Source organism: Crinia signifera, chromosome 19, assembly GCF_055691185.1.
Source record: "Crinia signifera chromosome 19, ASM5569118v1, whole genome shotgun sequence".
NCBI classification, from domain to species: domain Eukaryota; kingdom Metazoa; phylum Chordata; class Amphibia; order Anura; family Myobatrachidae; genus Crinia; species Crinia signifera.
The window spans coordinates 13,997,417-14,012,659 of NC_139226.1; the positions used below are offsets into that span (position 1 = coordinate 13,997,417).

General features: G+C 42.1%; 1 protein-coding gene across 1 annotated transcript in view; it reads right to left on the minus strand.

Moving 5' to 3' along the window:
- LOC146041704 (uncharacterized) overlaps positions 1-13,705 on the minus strand; it is a 129,243-nt gene extending 115,538 nt beyond the window's left edge. The window contains exon 1 of the mRNA XM_083161616.1: positions 13,623-13,705. Coding sequence (XP_083017742.1) covers positions 13,623-13,697 — 75 coding nt within the window. The 5' untranslated portion in view covers positions 13,698-13,705. The remainder of the gene's footprint in view (positions 1-13,622) is intronic.
- Positions 13,706-15,243: the final 1,538 nt, after the last annotated feature.

A 15,243-nucleotide genomic window follows, 5' to 3' on the forward strand; every position in this document is an offset into this window, starting at 1 on the left:
TTTAAATCTCAATTCAATGTTTAATATCAATATCAGTGTTTGTTTTTGTCCCTTACACCAGATTACTGCTAGATTTAGTATTTAGAAATTATGGGTGAAATTTAATAAGGTGAGAGATTCAGAAAGTGAGAGATTTGGGAAGAAATCTCCAGGTTTTTTTTAATTAAAGCTGCAATCATTTACACTGCAAAACCAACGCTGACGCTGTGAAGTTAAAATAATAAACATGGTGACAATTTTTCCCTATTATTATGCATCCTAGTAGTCTACTGAACTATGAACACATTACCTTTTAAAACAAAATTATTAATAATAATAATAATAATAATAATAATAATAATAATAATAATAATAATAATTGTTGGCCCAATTTTTACACCTATTCTTGTCATCTATCATTTAAAAATATTTTTACATCTCATCAATAAATGTTGCATAAAAGTTATACTGCTTTCACATTGCAGAAATGGGTAATGACCCGGTATTCTTAAATGGGACTTTAAAACGTGTCTGAGCCTTGAGACCTTTCACATTGCAGGTGAAAACCATTTTAAAAATCATTTAATACCATTCAACATTCAACCTGTTTAACCCCCAAGGGACACGTTTCAAGCCATTGAAATAGAGCTGTTCAAACTGCCAAAAAAAGGCTTTAAAACGTGTAGGACGTGTAACTCTGCTTTTTAACCGTGTTGAAATACCGGTTAACTTTAACCGGTAAATCAACTCTGGCACTTTCACATTGCAGCCTTAAACGTTTTAAAATGGAAAAAAAATGGCAATATACCGTTTTAAAAGTGCGATGTGAAAGGGGTATTAGATTTTACCAATCATACAGGTTATGCATTATTATGGTCTGGACCCTGGGGCTCGAATAGCCTATTCCTGAACATGGTACACACCATGAATGGATTCGAATGTAAAGTACCTTTATGATCTAGGGATGTTTGTTATCTTAATGCTCCAAGGTTGGGCATAAATTATAATTATTTTGTTTGTTTGATTGGTGGGAGGGCTGTTTATTTATGGTGTCCCAAGTTTGGGAATAGCTTCCTCACTCTGTGTGAGCCTTTGCTCCAGCATTTCTCCATGGATGTTCAGAGCCATATTAGGATCACTTAAGCCATGGGGACTCTGGTGGAAGGTGGAGGGGGCTCTATTAGATTTTGTATATATCCCAACATGACCCTTTGACAAAGTTGGTCTGGGGTAAAGCATGCCCTGTGCCACTTCCACATGTATTAATCAGGTTGATCCCAGTGCTGGTTCATGGAGGTACTGCAGACCATTATGCAATATTCTTCATTGCATTTGGTCTGGTCTGGTCTGGTGCTTGTCTTTTTATTATTATTATTATTTTTATCTCTAAGAAGTTCTCCCATCTTTGGAAGGGTTGTCAGTCATATCCCTTTCAGTTCGCACTTAATTACCAGGTTCATGCCGGTTTGTTGCTGGTTCAACCCAGTACTAGGTGCTATCTGAAAGAGCGTACAGGGTCCAGTAACCCGGCATCAAGAACCGGTAAAAATGCAGTGTTCTTACTGGTTCATTCCTAGGTTGCTGTGCTGTGTGAATGAGTTAATTGGGCCGGGCGACCTGGTTCCCGTTCACATTGATGGAGGGGGCAGTGCTTGGAGTAGCGTCAGCTCCAAGTGCTGACTCCTCACCCACCTCCGATGATGCTCTGTCACTCTGCCCAGCCCCCACATGACATCAGTAAACTTGGCAATATTGCATGTTTGCTGAAGGGGGCCAGAGAGAGCAAAAATGCAGGGTTGCATCAGGACTGAACTGTTTGAAAGTCCCGGTGTGACCCGGCATTTTGCAATGTTTTTTTGTTTACAAACTGTCCATAAATCTTGTGCTTCTATAGTCATTGCTGCAGGTATAGAGAATCAATTGCTGGTCCAATATTCTAATTTATTCTAAAGTGATTTTTTTTTGGGTTGATTATACATCAGTTTTGATATACTATAGATCTAAAAATGTAAAAATTTACAAAAATGTACCCCTAACATTTAAAGGTACACGATGCCCGCGATTGTGGCCATGCTAGGAAACAAGTACCAAAAAATCTTCTCTGTGAGATGCAACATTGTATAATATTTCTGGCAACATAGTTACTGTGTGTCTATTTAAATCATGAAGTAATGTCAGGAAAAACTCTCATTGTAGATAATTCTGCTGGGTAAGACAGCTGGTTGCAATTTATGAATGCACCCTTGTAGTACATGTAAAAGACAGTGTTTGACCTTGGCAGCAAAAACAGCTTAAATCATTTATTATAAAGTACAGTAGCTCGAGTGACTGTGAAATTATTAATCATATTCTTGCATGTCAAATCTCCAATGGTGCATGCATCCACCCAGTTAAACATTGTACCCTCATTTTCTGTCCCTACAAGGTGGGTTCTTGACGGATGTATTAGGTCTACCTACCTTGCAATGCGAAGGTAACAAGGGGGTACCCTGATTTCCCGCCCTAGGGGCCACCTTATATTTCTATCCTCCTAGAGCCACAAATGGACACAGGACTCGCTCACTCCTCGTTCTATGCAACTCAGTAAGACGAGTGAGCAGCAGAGGTACAGTGCACCACAGAGGTTCTAGTTCTTAAATTCAACCTCCAATACCTTTGACACTATCCCTTTCTCTATATCTAAGGAGGGTCAAGGCAGATATACCTGGACTGCCTACCCTGCAATGCCATTTGACAGCAGGGGGGCACCCAGGAGATCAGTCTAAAAAATCATCCTTCTATACTATCCCTCTGGGACCATATATGGGCACAGGGCTCTCTCACTCCTCGTCCTATACATTAAGCAAGACGAGTGAGCAGCAGAAGTCCTGTGGGCATAGAAGTTCCAACTTTCAAATAAAACAAAAACATCGGAGACATCATGGTGACCAATGATTAAATCCTTAACACTATTTGATAAGTGAAAAATACGAACACTGGTACACGACCAGGTGTAAGGAAGTATGATGGTCACAATTTTTTCAGATACCTGCTGATAGCCATGAGCCCCAATATATATACATAACCCAGCCGGTTATATAATAATATTCGCAAATCAAGGCACATACTGTATTTAGGAATCATTAACATTCCCCCTTTTGTTCCCCTCCCTTTCTGGTAATGTTGTGTGGAATTATATGTATCTAAAAAAACTACTCTAATAAAATGTTTTAAATTGCATCAAGGCATAACAGTTTTGAGGGAGTCTAGCGTGTACCCCACCCGAGTTTCTTTTCATTTGTTTGTTGTATAAATGTAATCCTATTAAATCTCACGGAAAGTGTATTTTTATTTAGAAAATTGGAAGCAGAAAATGCTGAGAGATTGTTTGCTTCTTTTTGGACTATGTCTGGGTAAGTCAACATATTTTAAAAACTTCTTTGTTGTATATTTAATTAATACTAAATCAAGCTATTGTGCTAAATCTGATTTTGGATTAATGCAAAAAAAATAAAAATCAAGTAAATATACACACTGGTTAAAACCAGGATGCTCTGCAGGTGGGGCAGATGTAAAATGTGCAGAAAGACATAGATTTGGGTGTATTGTATCCAAATTCATATATTTATTGCAGTGTAACAACATAGCTGTCCATCCTGAGTGGGCTACATGCAGAAGCAGACAGTGTTTACACTGCATGAAAAACTAATTCAACATATTTGAAAGCCTTGCATTGCAGCATTGTTTGTTCCAGATAGAAAGTAATTGGCTTTTTTTTTTTTTTTTGCTGTGCTCCAACTCAGAATCAGCCACCATGTGAGCAAAAACTTGTATAAAACTATATACACAATTTAATTTATTTCAATGGTGTATATAAAAGAGAGCACCACACGATTGGATTAGTAATAAAGAATTCATCAATTTATTTGTATAACATATTTAAATATATTTTTTTTTATTAAATGATATAAACAACAATTAATGAATAAACACACACTTATTAAATTAATAAGTTAATATTTGTTCAGCATGATTGGTTTCAAAATTATAGATAATAAATATTCATAAAAAAATTTTTTAGCATCAGATATAATGTCATGTATTAGGAACAAAGTTACTTGTTTCCTAGCACGGCGCCCACAATATTCAGTCGCATGGCATTTTTTTCATCGCATCGCATGCCGTATGCCCGTATGCGATTTTAAGCCCCCTAATGGGTTTATTCAATGTTAAATGTCCCCCAAATACGATTTTATGTTGGCTAATGGGTGCTTACAATGTTAAATGCACCCCCACGCCCCCCCCCCCCCCCCCCCCCCCACTATGAACGTCAACCCAAAGCGTGGCGAGCGTAGCGAGCCCGCGAGGGGCAGCGGTCCGCGTCCCCCAAACCTTTTCATACCCCCACTATCCACATCGGCGTGGAGTTGATTTTATATAGTGTGGCGAGCGCAGCGAGCGACCGAGCCCGAAGTGTGGTGAGCGCAGCTTTACATGTATTCCGCATCCCCTCGCGGGGCTTGCTGCGCTCGCTACGCTTCGGGCTCGCCACACTATCTAAAATCAACTCCACGCCGACGTGGATGGAGGGGGTATGAAAAGGTCGGAGGACATGTACAGCCGCCCCTCGCGGGCTCGCTGCACTCGCCACGCTTCGGGTTGACGTTCATAGTGGGGATGGCGTGGGGGTGCATTTAACATTATAAGCACCCATTAGGGTGCTTATACAATTTTAAATCGCAACGCATTGTATGGCATTGTATGTCATATACAATGGTATACAATTTTAAATTGTATAACATCGGGTGCCAATCGCGTCGCACCGCATACCATGGCTTATGGTATGCGATGCGATGGGCGCCGTGCTAGGAAACAAGTACCGGAACAAATTAATATCTCACCCTGTTCGGCTCTGGTTGAAAGCAATAGAAATAGTAACACTCTTGCTGGAGATTGTAGATTTGTATTTTATTAGGGATGAAACCGAGGACCCCAAAAAAAGGAAGGGGGGGGGGGGTGTTAATTTAGTTGTGTTGAACCCCATTGTCAACTCCGGAGGACCTTTAAATTTAACCAACAGTGGTGGAAGTTGTGTAGAATCCTCACTTGTACAGTTATCCGGCAGCAGTAGTACTGTGATATCAGCACGGCTCAAGCTTTATCCCTCCGGCAGCCGTCGTCAACAGGTCAAAGTTCAGTGTTGGTGATAAAATCTTGCTACTTTTTTATTGCTGGCTGTTTGCAAGGTGATTGACTGGAAGCCGGCATTTGGGCGTGGTAACCAGCTGTTTTCTGGAAGTGTCAGGGAATGTGCAGGCATGGCCAGGTGTATGAGGGGAAGTCATGTGACATCACTATCGCAGCCGCCGAGTAAGTTCTGGGCTACTTACAGACTGCACACATTGGGCGGTATTCAATGTGAATACCGGCGAGGTGCAGCGAATCCTGTTTAGGATTCGCTGCACATTCGCCACGTTCCGGAGCCTCGCCGGCTCCGGTATTCAACGAGTCAGGGGCTCGCTGCCCCGCGAATATAAGCTCCTGCGGCGAACGCCGCAGGGAGCCTGAGGACGGTGGCAGGCAGGGAGATGGAAGTCTCCCTGCCTGCCCCAGAGCGTATGTGGGGGGGAGGTGGGCTCCCCGGGTGCCAGGCAGCACAGGCTGCCCCCGGGGGTGCCAGCAGGGGACCGGGTATATTCACTACACCCGATCATGCATATGTAACGATCGGGTGAAGTGAATATATGAATATCTAATGAGCGGCTCGGCTCCGGCGCCCCCTGCTGGCTGCTGTGTAAAAAAAAAAAAAATTAAATATATATTCATGTGCTTACAGCACATGAATAAAAATAGCATGCCCCTCCTCAGAATAAAATTCCTGATTTTTTGACACCAAATGTAAAAAACAAAACACTTTATTTTAAAAGTTCACATTCCACTTCTCCATAAAAAGATAGCGATTGCTACTCGGTGAATCATGGCGAAAAAAACCTTCAAATGTATTCGCCATTTTAGTCAGAAATTCGCCAAACAGCACAAATTCGCCATAAAAACATGGCGAATCAGGCTCATTGAATACCGCCCATTGGGGGGAACATTTGATTTGATTTGATTTTGCAGCTATGTGCAGGCTTGCATGGGGCGGGATTTCACTTTGGTGGGCTGCGTATATTTGAATGCCGGGCTCCTAAAAAACAGAATCGGTACTTGTTTCCTAGCACGGCACCCATCGTCTAAGATTGTATGCTTTAATTAAGGTATACAATCTTTTGCGATCACATACAATTGAAAAGATTTTTAATTGTATGTACAATATCACATCTTATGGATCTCATCTTATGGATCTTATGCATCCATAAGATGCATAAGATCCATGAGATCTATAAGATGCCATAAGATAAAAATCGTGGGCGCCTTGCTAGGAAATAAGTACCACAGAACCTGATAGGTAGCTATGGGGAACATCACCTATTTGTATTTTATAAGAAATTTACCCCTAAGAATTTTTCACATCTCAAAACTGCACTACAAATGCCAGAATGACTTTGATCCGCAATTACTTGTAGGCTACTGAAATGACATATTTTTGATTTGTCCTAGTCCTGCAGTCCCCGTGTGTTACGGGGCGGAGGTTTGGCGGCTGGCTAGGTAAGGACAACATCGGTGGGATTAACTGGGTATTAATTTAAGATGTCACAATGTTTTCAGGAAATGTTATGGATTGTGTAATATGAGTGAGCATTGTGGATAGGTCGTTGAAGGATTTACATATAGAAGCTGGGCAAGTGGTTTATCTTTCCTGTATAGTGAGCTTTAACCCCTTCCCGACCAGGCCTTTTTTGTTAATTTTTTTTTTTTTCCTCCTTGCGTTCAAATAAGCGTAACTTTTTTAATTTTCCGGCTATATAGACACATGAGGGCTTTTTTTTTGTGGGACAAGTTGTACTTTTTAATGGTACCATTTACTATACCGTATAATATTCTGGGGAATCAGGAAATAATTCAATGTGGGGTAAAAAAAAAAAAACGCCATTCCACAATTTTGCGCTGGTTACGGTTTTTTTGGAGTTCATAGTTCGTTTAAAATGATGGGTTATCTTTATTCTATGGGTCGTTACGATTCTGGTGATACCAAACTTATATAGTTTTCGTTATGTTTTACCACTAAAAAAAAAAATAGCAACTTTTACGTTTTTTCTAATTTGCGTCGCGTCGCCATGTTCTGCGGCTTATAACTTTTTTATTTTTCCACCTACGGACCTGGGTGAGGGCTCATTTTTTGCGGGCTGAAGTGTACTTTTTAATTAATACCATTATGGGATATGGGCGACTTTCTGATCTCTTTTAGTTATTTTTTTTTGGGTAGGCGATGCGACCAAAAAACGTAGTTTTGGCGTTGGGAATTATTTTCCGTTTACGCCTTTAACCGTGCGGGATAACTAATGTTATATTTTAATAGATCGGACTTTTAGGAACGCGGCGATACCAAATATGTTTATTTTTTTTATTTTTTATTTATTTTTATTTGTGAAATGGGGAAAGGGGGGTGATTTGAACTTTTAATATTTTTTTATTTTTTTTTTATTTTTAAACTTATTTTTATTTTATTTTTTACTTTTACTACAAGGCCCCCTAGTGTACTTGACCACTAGGGGGCGCGATCGCCTGTACTAGGTTCAGCCATAGAGCTCTATGGCTGAACATAGTGATTTTCAGCACTTTCTATTACATCCTGCCTCAGGCAGGATGTAATAGGAATACTGACACGGCCAGCACAGGGGTCTACATTAGACCCCTGGCTACCATGGCAACCGATCGGCACCCTCCGATCTCGCCGCGGGGGGCCCCGATCGGCGCCGGAGGGGGGCGCCCCCCCTCCGATCAGCTATTTAAGCACTGCGGGCGCTTTGCCCGCGGTGCTTAAAGGGTTAAACGGCCACGATCGGCGAACTCGCCGCTCGTGGCCGTGAGAGCAGGTACCTGGCTGTAATATACAGCCATTACCTGCTCTCTTTCAAGCCAGCTCACTCCGTGAGCTGGCTTGATTCCCCCGCAACCGACATATGACGTAAATGTACGTCATATGTCGGGAAGGGGTTAAGATCCTGCAATTCTTACTGGGGACAACTCATTCTCTCATATAATACATTGCAACTGAATTTTAAATAGAGCAGACTTGATTTAACTTGAATTACCTCATTTGAAATACAACCGAATTAAACAAAACTACTCTTCAAGATGATGATGATAATGATTATTACTATTATTATTATTATTATTATTATTATTATTATTATTATCATTTTATTGTTATATTAATGTTTTTGCAACAAAAATTCGATACATTGCAACTGAGTTTTAAATAGAACAGACTTGATTTAAGCCTGAATTACCTCATTTCAAATACATTCCAACTAATTAAAACTACACTGCAAGATTATGTAGAGTAACATAATAAAATTAATAATTTTTACACATAATACATTGTAACTGAGTTTTAAATAGAGCAAACTTGATTTAACTTTAATTACTTAATTTAAAATGCATCATAAATCAATAAAACTATTCTACAAATGTATTATTATTATTATTATTATTTATTTATTTGGCAGCAAACAGGTTCAGTATAGAGCAGCGGTGGCCAAACCGGTCCTCGCGATCTACCAACGGTCCACGTTTTCTAAGTTACCTAGCTGGTGCACAGCTGTTGTCATAACTGTCACATTTTAAAACATGCTGCATTCATTCCTACTATAGATCCACAGGTTGCCTGGAAAACATGCACCGTTGGTAGATCTTCAGGACAGGTTTGGCCACCCCTGGTATAGAGCAACAGAATAAAACTAACAATCTATTCTCACATAATACATTGCAACCGAGTTTTAAATAGAGAAAACTTGGTACTTATGTAGTATCTGGGCTGCCGATTTTTTGATTGTATGCCTTAAGTTAAGGCATACAATCAGATGCGATGCGATGCGATATCGCATCGCATCGCATCGCATGCGACCATCGGATGCGATGACCCGATTTTTCCATAGGAATCAATGTTAAAATGGACTGAGTCCATTTTAACATGGAATTCAATGGGAAAAAGGGGTCCTTTTCATACCCCTACTATCCAAGTGGGCATGGAGTTGGATATAAACCTGTGGCGAGCGCAGCGAGCCACCGAGCCCGAAGCATGGCGAGCGTAGCGAGCCCCGCGAGGGGACACAGAATACCGTTCGCTCGCCACGCTTCGGGCTCGGTGGCTCGCTACGCTCGCCACAGGTTTATATCCAACTCCATGCCCACTTGGATAGTAGGGGTATGAAAAGGACCCCTTTTTCCCATTGAATTCCATGTTAAAATGGACTCAGTCCATTTTAACATTGATTCCTATGGAAAAATCGGGGCATCGCATCGCATCGCATCGCATCGCATCGCATCCGATGGTCGCATGCGATGCGATGCGATGTACCCGATTTAGAAATCGGCAGCCCAGATACTACATAAGTACCGAAAACTTGATTTAACTTGAAATACTTTTAAGTGTATTCTAAATAAACCAAACTATTCTTCGGGTTTATTTTATTTTTTTTATTTATAAGGCCGGAAATGGGAAACTGGAAAAATAAGTCCCGTCAGTATAGAAGTTCAAAAAGATACTAAAGTAAAGGGAGAATTTAGCCTAATTATGAAATGAAGACAAAGAAAGCGCCCAGCTCCCATGAGCTAACAATCAACGGGGGATATGGGTGGATGTAATAGGTAAAACAAAGCAGACTGCAGATTTAGGAGGGGTGGATAGCATTTGTAGAATGAATACATTTGATAAAAAGGCATGCTTGAAGGCAGGGGGGCTGGATAAAAGTTTTATGGAGTAAAGAAGAGCATTCCTGAGGACTGGTGTGACCTGGGAAAAATCTTGATGTAGTAGGGGGAAGAGGTGATTAAGAAGGAGATGTGGAAGCAATTATTAGATGTGGGAGGGAGTTTGTGAGGAAATGATGCTACAGATGTAGGAAGTAGTGATAAGGTTGAGAGCTTAGTAGGTGATAAATGTAATCTTCCATAGTATGGGGGGGTTCAGAATGATTTCTCGACATCTGGGATCCCGATGGTCATCTGAATCCCGGCCACCGGTATGTCGACGGAGGGAGTGATTTGCTCGCCAAAGGTTCTATTCTCCCTCAATGGGGGTTGTGGACCCCCATGAGGGAGAATAGACCCTGTTGGTCAGGATCGCAACTGTCGGACGGTTGAAAAGTCTGGATTTTGGTGTCCGCATGGTTCCTGACTGTCAGGAAATCAGCTGCTAGCCATATAGGTAACCATGGACTAAGAAGATCAGCAAGCCCCGGGAGGGGAAGATTACAGTTATTAAGGAGGGAAATCAGGGGTCATGAATGAGAATTTTAGTAGCATCCTGGGTGTGGAGATGTCTTATTCTAGAAAGAGCAGGATTGTGAAAGGGAGTTCACGTGGGGGTAGATGGAGAGGGAAAAGACATAGGTGACACCTAGACATTCTACATGGGGAACAGAGGGGGATATTGTCAACTGAAATAGACAGGGCAGGAGTAGATGGGGCCTACGCTGGAGGAAAGTTTTTGAAACATTGAATATTAGAAATCATTGTGCAATCCAGTATGAGATGCGAGAGGTGCAGAGAAGATCTGTTCTTGTTATTGTCTGCATAATGGTGGTAATCGAGATTACAACCCCCAGATAATAATATAAATATATGTGTGACTTCATTGACATCATTTCTAATGATAATGTGATCATAGTCAAATAATTGTAAACATGGTCAGAGTTCGGTTTCAAAACCACTTTTAATTATTTGTTTTTTAATCAGCAAATCACAATAATAGGTTGTAGTCATACAGGAAAATGTCCACCTACTAATATCTACATCAACATTTCCTCTATCTTCAAAAACTTTGTTCACATGGTACAATATCGCTGGCAATAGGGTCACTGAGCGACCATGTTGCCAGTGATTTGTTTGTGCTGTGGCACTAAATATCCGGGTGTGAGCTCCCGCATTCAGCCCCTTAGTGGTCGCTGCTCACAGGATGGTTCCCTCTGCAGCTCCCCCAGTAGAGTCTCCTTTTCATCAGCAACCATCTCTGGCAGGGCCGGATTAAGGTTTGTGGGCGCCCGGGCAACACATTTTGTGGGGGCCCCCCTACACACACACACCAAAACCACCACCCCACACACACATACACTCCCCCCCCCCCCGGCCCGGCACAGTCCACACACACACACAGACCCTCCGCCCCCTGGATGGTACCTTACGGGGATCGGTGCTACACTGGGTCCCTTGGGCGGATGTTAGGTCAGCAGCGGGGTCCCTGCGGCAGATGGGAACTAGTGGGAACTACTAATTCCCATCCACCGCAGGGACCCTGCGGCGGAACTCGGCTCACATACACCGCAGGGACACGCTGGCACCCACCCGCTACCCGTCCCGCTGCCTGGCTCCCGCCCGAAACCACTGCAGCAATTTGGTGGCGGGGGCCCTAAAATGTGTGGGGGCCCCGGGAGACAGCCCCGTGTTGCCCTGTGGGTAATCTGCCTATGATCTCTGGTCACTGATGAAAATGGGACACAGCAATATATTGCACCATGTGTACACAGCTTAAAGTTATGGGAAAACAGTTTTGTTGCTAAATGTTTTATACTAATACACGTCTAAATTGTAATGTTATTTCAAGATGAATTAAAAATCTTATTTTTTTTTCAACTCCATAGCACCACGCCCTTTTAGAGTACCAGGTAAAAAAGTTTTAAAGAGTTCTATCATCCGCATTATTTAGATCTTGTACTGACGTTCTTTTTGTGCATGTGATAGGCTGTGTTAGTGATGATTACGTTATATTACAATGATAAAGTGCTTATAGTTCAGTGATGGCTAACCTTGACACTCCAGCTGTTGTTGAACTACACATCCCAGCATGCCCTGCTACAGTTTTACTATTTGGCCATGGTAAAACTGATGTAGGGGATGCTGGGATGTGTAGTTCAACAACAGCTGGAGTGTCAAGGTTAGCCATCACTGTTATAGATGTAGGTTCAGTTCTACAGCAAACTGAAACCACCCACATTTTTGGGATTCTGAACCAAACCAAGATCAGATCCCCCTAAAGATTCAAACTGGGCCTAGGTCCATTTCAGATCTTCCTGCATTTTGAAATTTGTATTTTAAAATTAGATTTTCACCTGTGTTACCCATATTTTTACTACTTCACATTTACTCTACTTACACTTGTCTGAGGCACAAATCGGACGAGATTTCCCTTGAACTTCCCCGGCAGCTACCTGAGAGTGCTTCCATCAGATTTGGCACTTGTGCCAATTTTACATACAAAAGGACTGCCAGGGGAGCTGTTGGGGGAGTCCAAGGGAAATTCAAATGCGATACATCGCAGGTGCTAAAAAGTACCCACAATGTGCACTGATGGCTGCACGTACAATTTATCTTATGTGCAGTACGTTCCACCTCCGAGTTGATGCGCACGAGACCGTGCATTGACTGGATGCAATGACAATACATGCGATTTGGCCACTTTTGACTCGATTTCTTGGCCAGATCCATCGAATTCGGGTAAAAAGTCGCCAAATTGCACAAGTGTATGGGACCTTCACTTTAATGATACGGTAGCTGCTTCCCTCCCAGGCTCCCAGCTCCCCCCCCCCCCCCCCCGCCGTTGCCTGATTCAAGATCCCCGCCGGAGCGGCGGATACAGGGACACTGGATGCCGGGAGGAAGCCGCCCCAGGTGAGCCGTCCCCCTAATCCCCCCCCGGCACTCATCACCATCGCCGCTACCCCCCGGCGCTCATCACCGTCGCTGCTACCCGCCAGGGCGCGCATCACTACCACCGCCGCCAACCCCCCCGCTCCCGGGAGCCAATCCACCCCTGCCCCTCAGTACCATGTGAGAGGATGTGTATGAAAACACATCACATCACGTGCATCCAAAATAGAGAAAAATGATTGGATGGTCACTGACCATCCAATTATTTCTCTCCCCTTCAGAAACAAAAGTCAGTCTAAACTGATTTTTATTTCCTCTGGTGTCCTCCGAACAGGGGGCCTGCTCTGATGTCTCCTGACTTCAGGCATCGACCAGGGGAACGGCCATTTCCACCCTCCCCGCAATGAATGGCCCAGCCAATGTGTGACTCTCCAAAAGCTGTTCGTTGCTGGGGTTTGCACATGCCCAGAAATATGCATGGCAAACCCTGACCATTGGGGCTGGGTCAATATTAGGATCGTTATGAGTGATATTGAATCGGCCCCTTTGAGTTCCGTGCAGAAAATGATAGGTCAGAACCGTCCGAGCAGGTGGTGAAGAGGGGCGTGAAGGGCTGTTTGGGCTCATTACAATATGTGTACGCCCCCCGTTTCATGGGCCTTCCCATGAAAACGCTGGGCGTACATACGGTAATGCGGCCGTGACGCACGTGTGGGAGGCGGACAGCTGACATAGCCGGATGTCAGCTGCCCGCCCATATTCCTGCTTTCATACGGAAACATGTCCGAGTGGTCTGGAGCACTTGGCCCATCATTCGATGGTCGGCGACCATCGGAGGATGGGGGAGGTTCCCACAGATGGAGGAGGTGTTCACATGAAACATCCACTCGCGATCTGTTCCCTCTGCGTCTTACCGCGTTCCGGTGATGTGAGCGATCCGTGCGGTAGGCGGGGCTAAGAACACTCGATTCCTGTCCGGAGCTACACATCCGTCCAAGTCAACTAGAATAAGGGCCATAATACGTTTGCTTACAACTAGTTCATATGCAGAAAGTATATCAAAAGTATAAAGCGTGCTTATAAACATACATTTATGTAATATTGGATAAATGAGCTGTATACATGTTACACATTATAAATGTATATAGACATAAAATTATACCAAGTAGAGGTTGAGCCTTCTATAACTGCGTGGGAAACGAATATTTAAATTTGGACACCATCATTTTTGGTACAAGAGATAGAGCTAATAGCTTAATTAATTAATCAATCAATTAATTAATTACTAGCTACTTATTTACTGGGTTTAGTTTAATAAAAAGTACGTTTTATGTTCTTTTTAAAATATTAAATCTTAATGGATTTTTTCCCCCCCTAGTGTTACCGCCTAAGCCGGTGTTTCCAGGTAAGATTACTATCGGTGAAGTGTATTACAATATATAAGTCTTCAAAATAGATGCGATAGTAAATATTAAATATACTGTAGTAAGAATACAATGGAGGCATATAGGCCTTATTCAGATCTGATCGCAGTACAAAATTGTTTGGAAAATGGGCAAAACCATATGCACTGCAGGTGGGGCAGATTATTTTGTTTCTGTGCAGGGTAAATACTGGCTGCATTATTTTTACACTGAAATTTAGAATTCATTTTCAACACACCCCACACACACCTGTTCCCTCTGCGTCTTACCGCGTTCCGGTGATGTAAGTGATCCGTGCGGTAGGCGGGGCTAAGAACACTCGATTCCTGTTCAGAGCTACACATCCGTCCAAGTCAACTAGAATAAGGGCCATAATACGTTTGCTTACAACTAGTTCATATGCAGAAAGTATATCAAAGTATAAAGCGTGCTTATAAACATACATTTATGTAATATTGGATAAATGAGCTGTATACATGTTACACATTATAAATGTATATAGACATAAAATTATACCAAGTAGAGGTTGAGCCTTCTATAACTGCGTGGGAAACGAATATTTAAATTTGGACACCATCATTTTTGGTACAAGAGATAGAGCTAATAGCTTAATTAATTAATTAATCAATCACTTAATTAATTACTAGCTACTTATTTACTGGGTTTATTTTAATAAAAAGTATGTTTGATGTTCTTTTTAAAATATTAAATCTTAATGGATTTTTTTCCCCCCTAGTGTTACCGCCTAAGCCGGTGTTTCCAGGTAAGATTACTATCGGTGAAGTGTATTACAATATATAAGTCTTCAAAATAGATGTGATAGTAAATATTAAATATACTGTAGTAAGAATACAATGGAGGCATATAGGCCTTATTCATATCTGATTGCAGTACAAAATTGTTTGGAAAATGGGCAAAACCATGTGCACTGCAGGTGGGGCAGATTATTTTGTTTCTGTGCAGGGTAAATACTGGCTGCATTATTTTTACACTGAAATTTAGAATTCATTTTCAACACACCCCACCCAAATCTAACTCTCTCTGCACATGTTACATCTGCCCCACCTGCAGTGCATATGATTTTCCGCATTTTCCTAACAAATTTGTACTG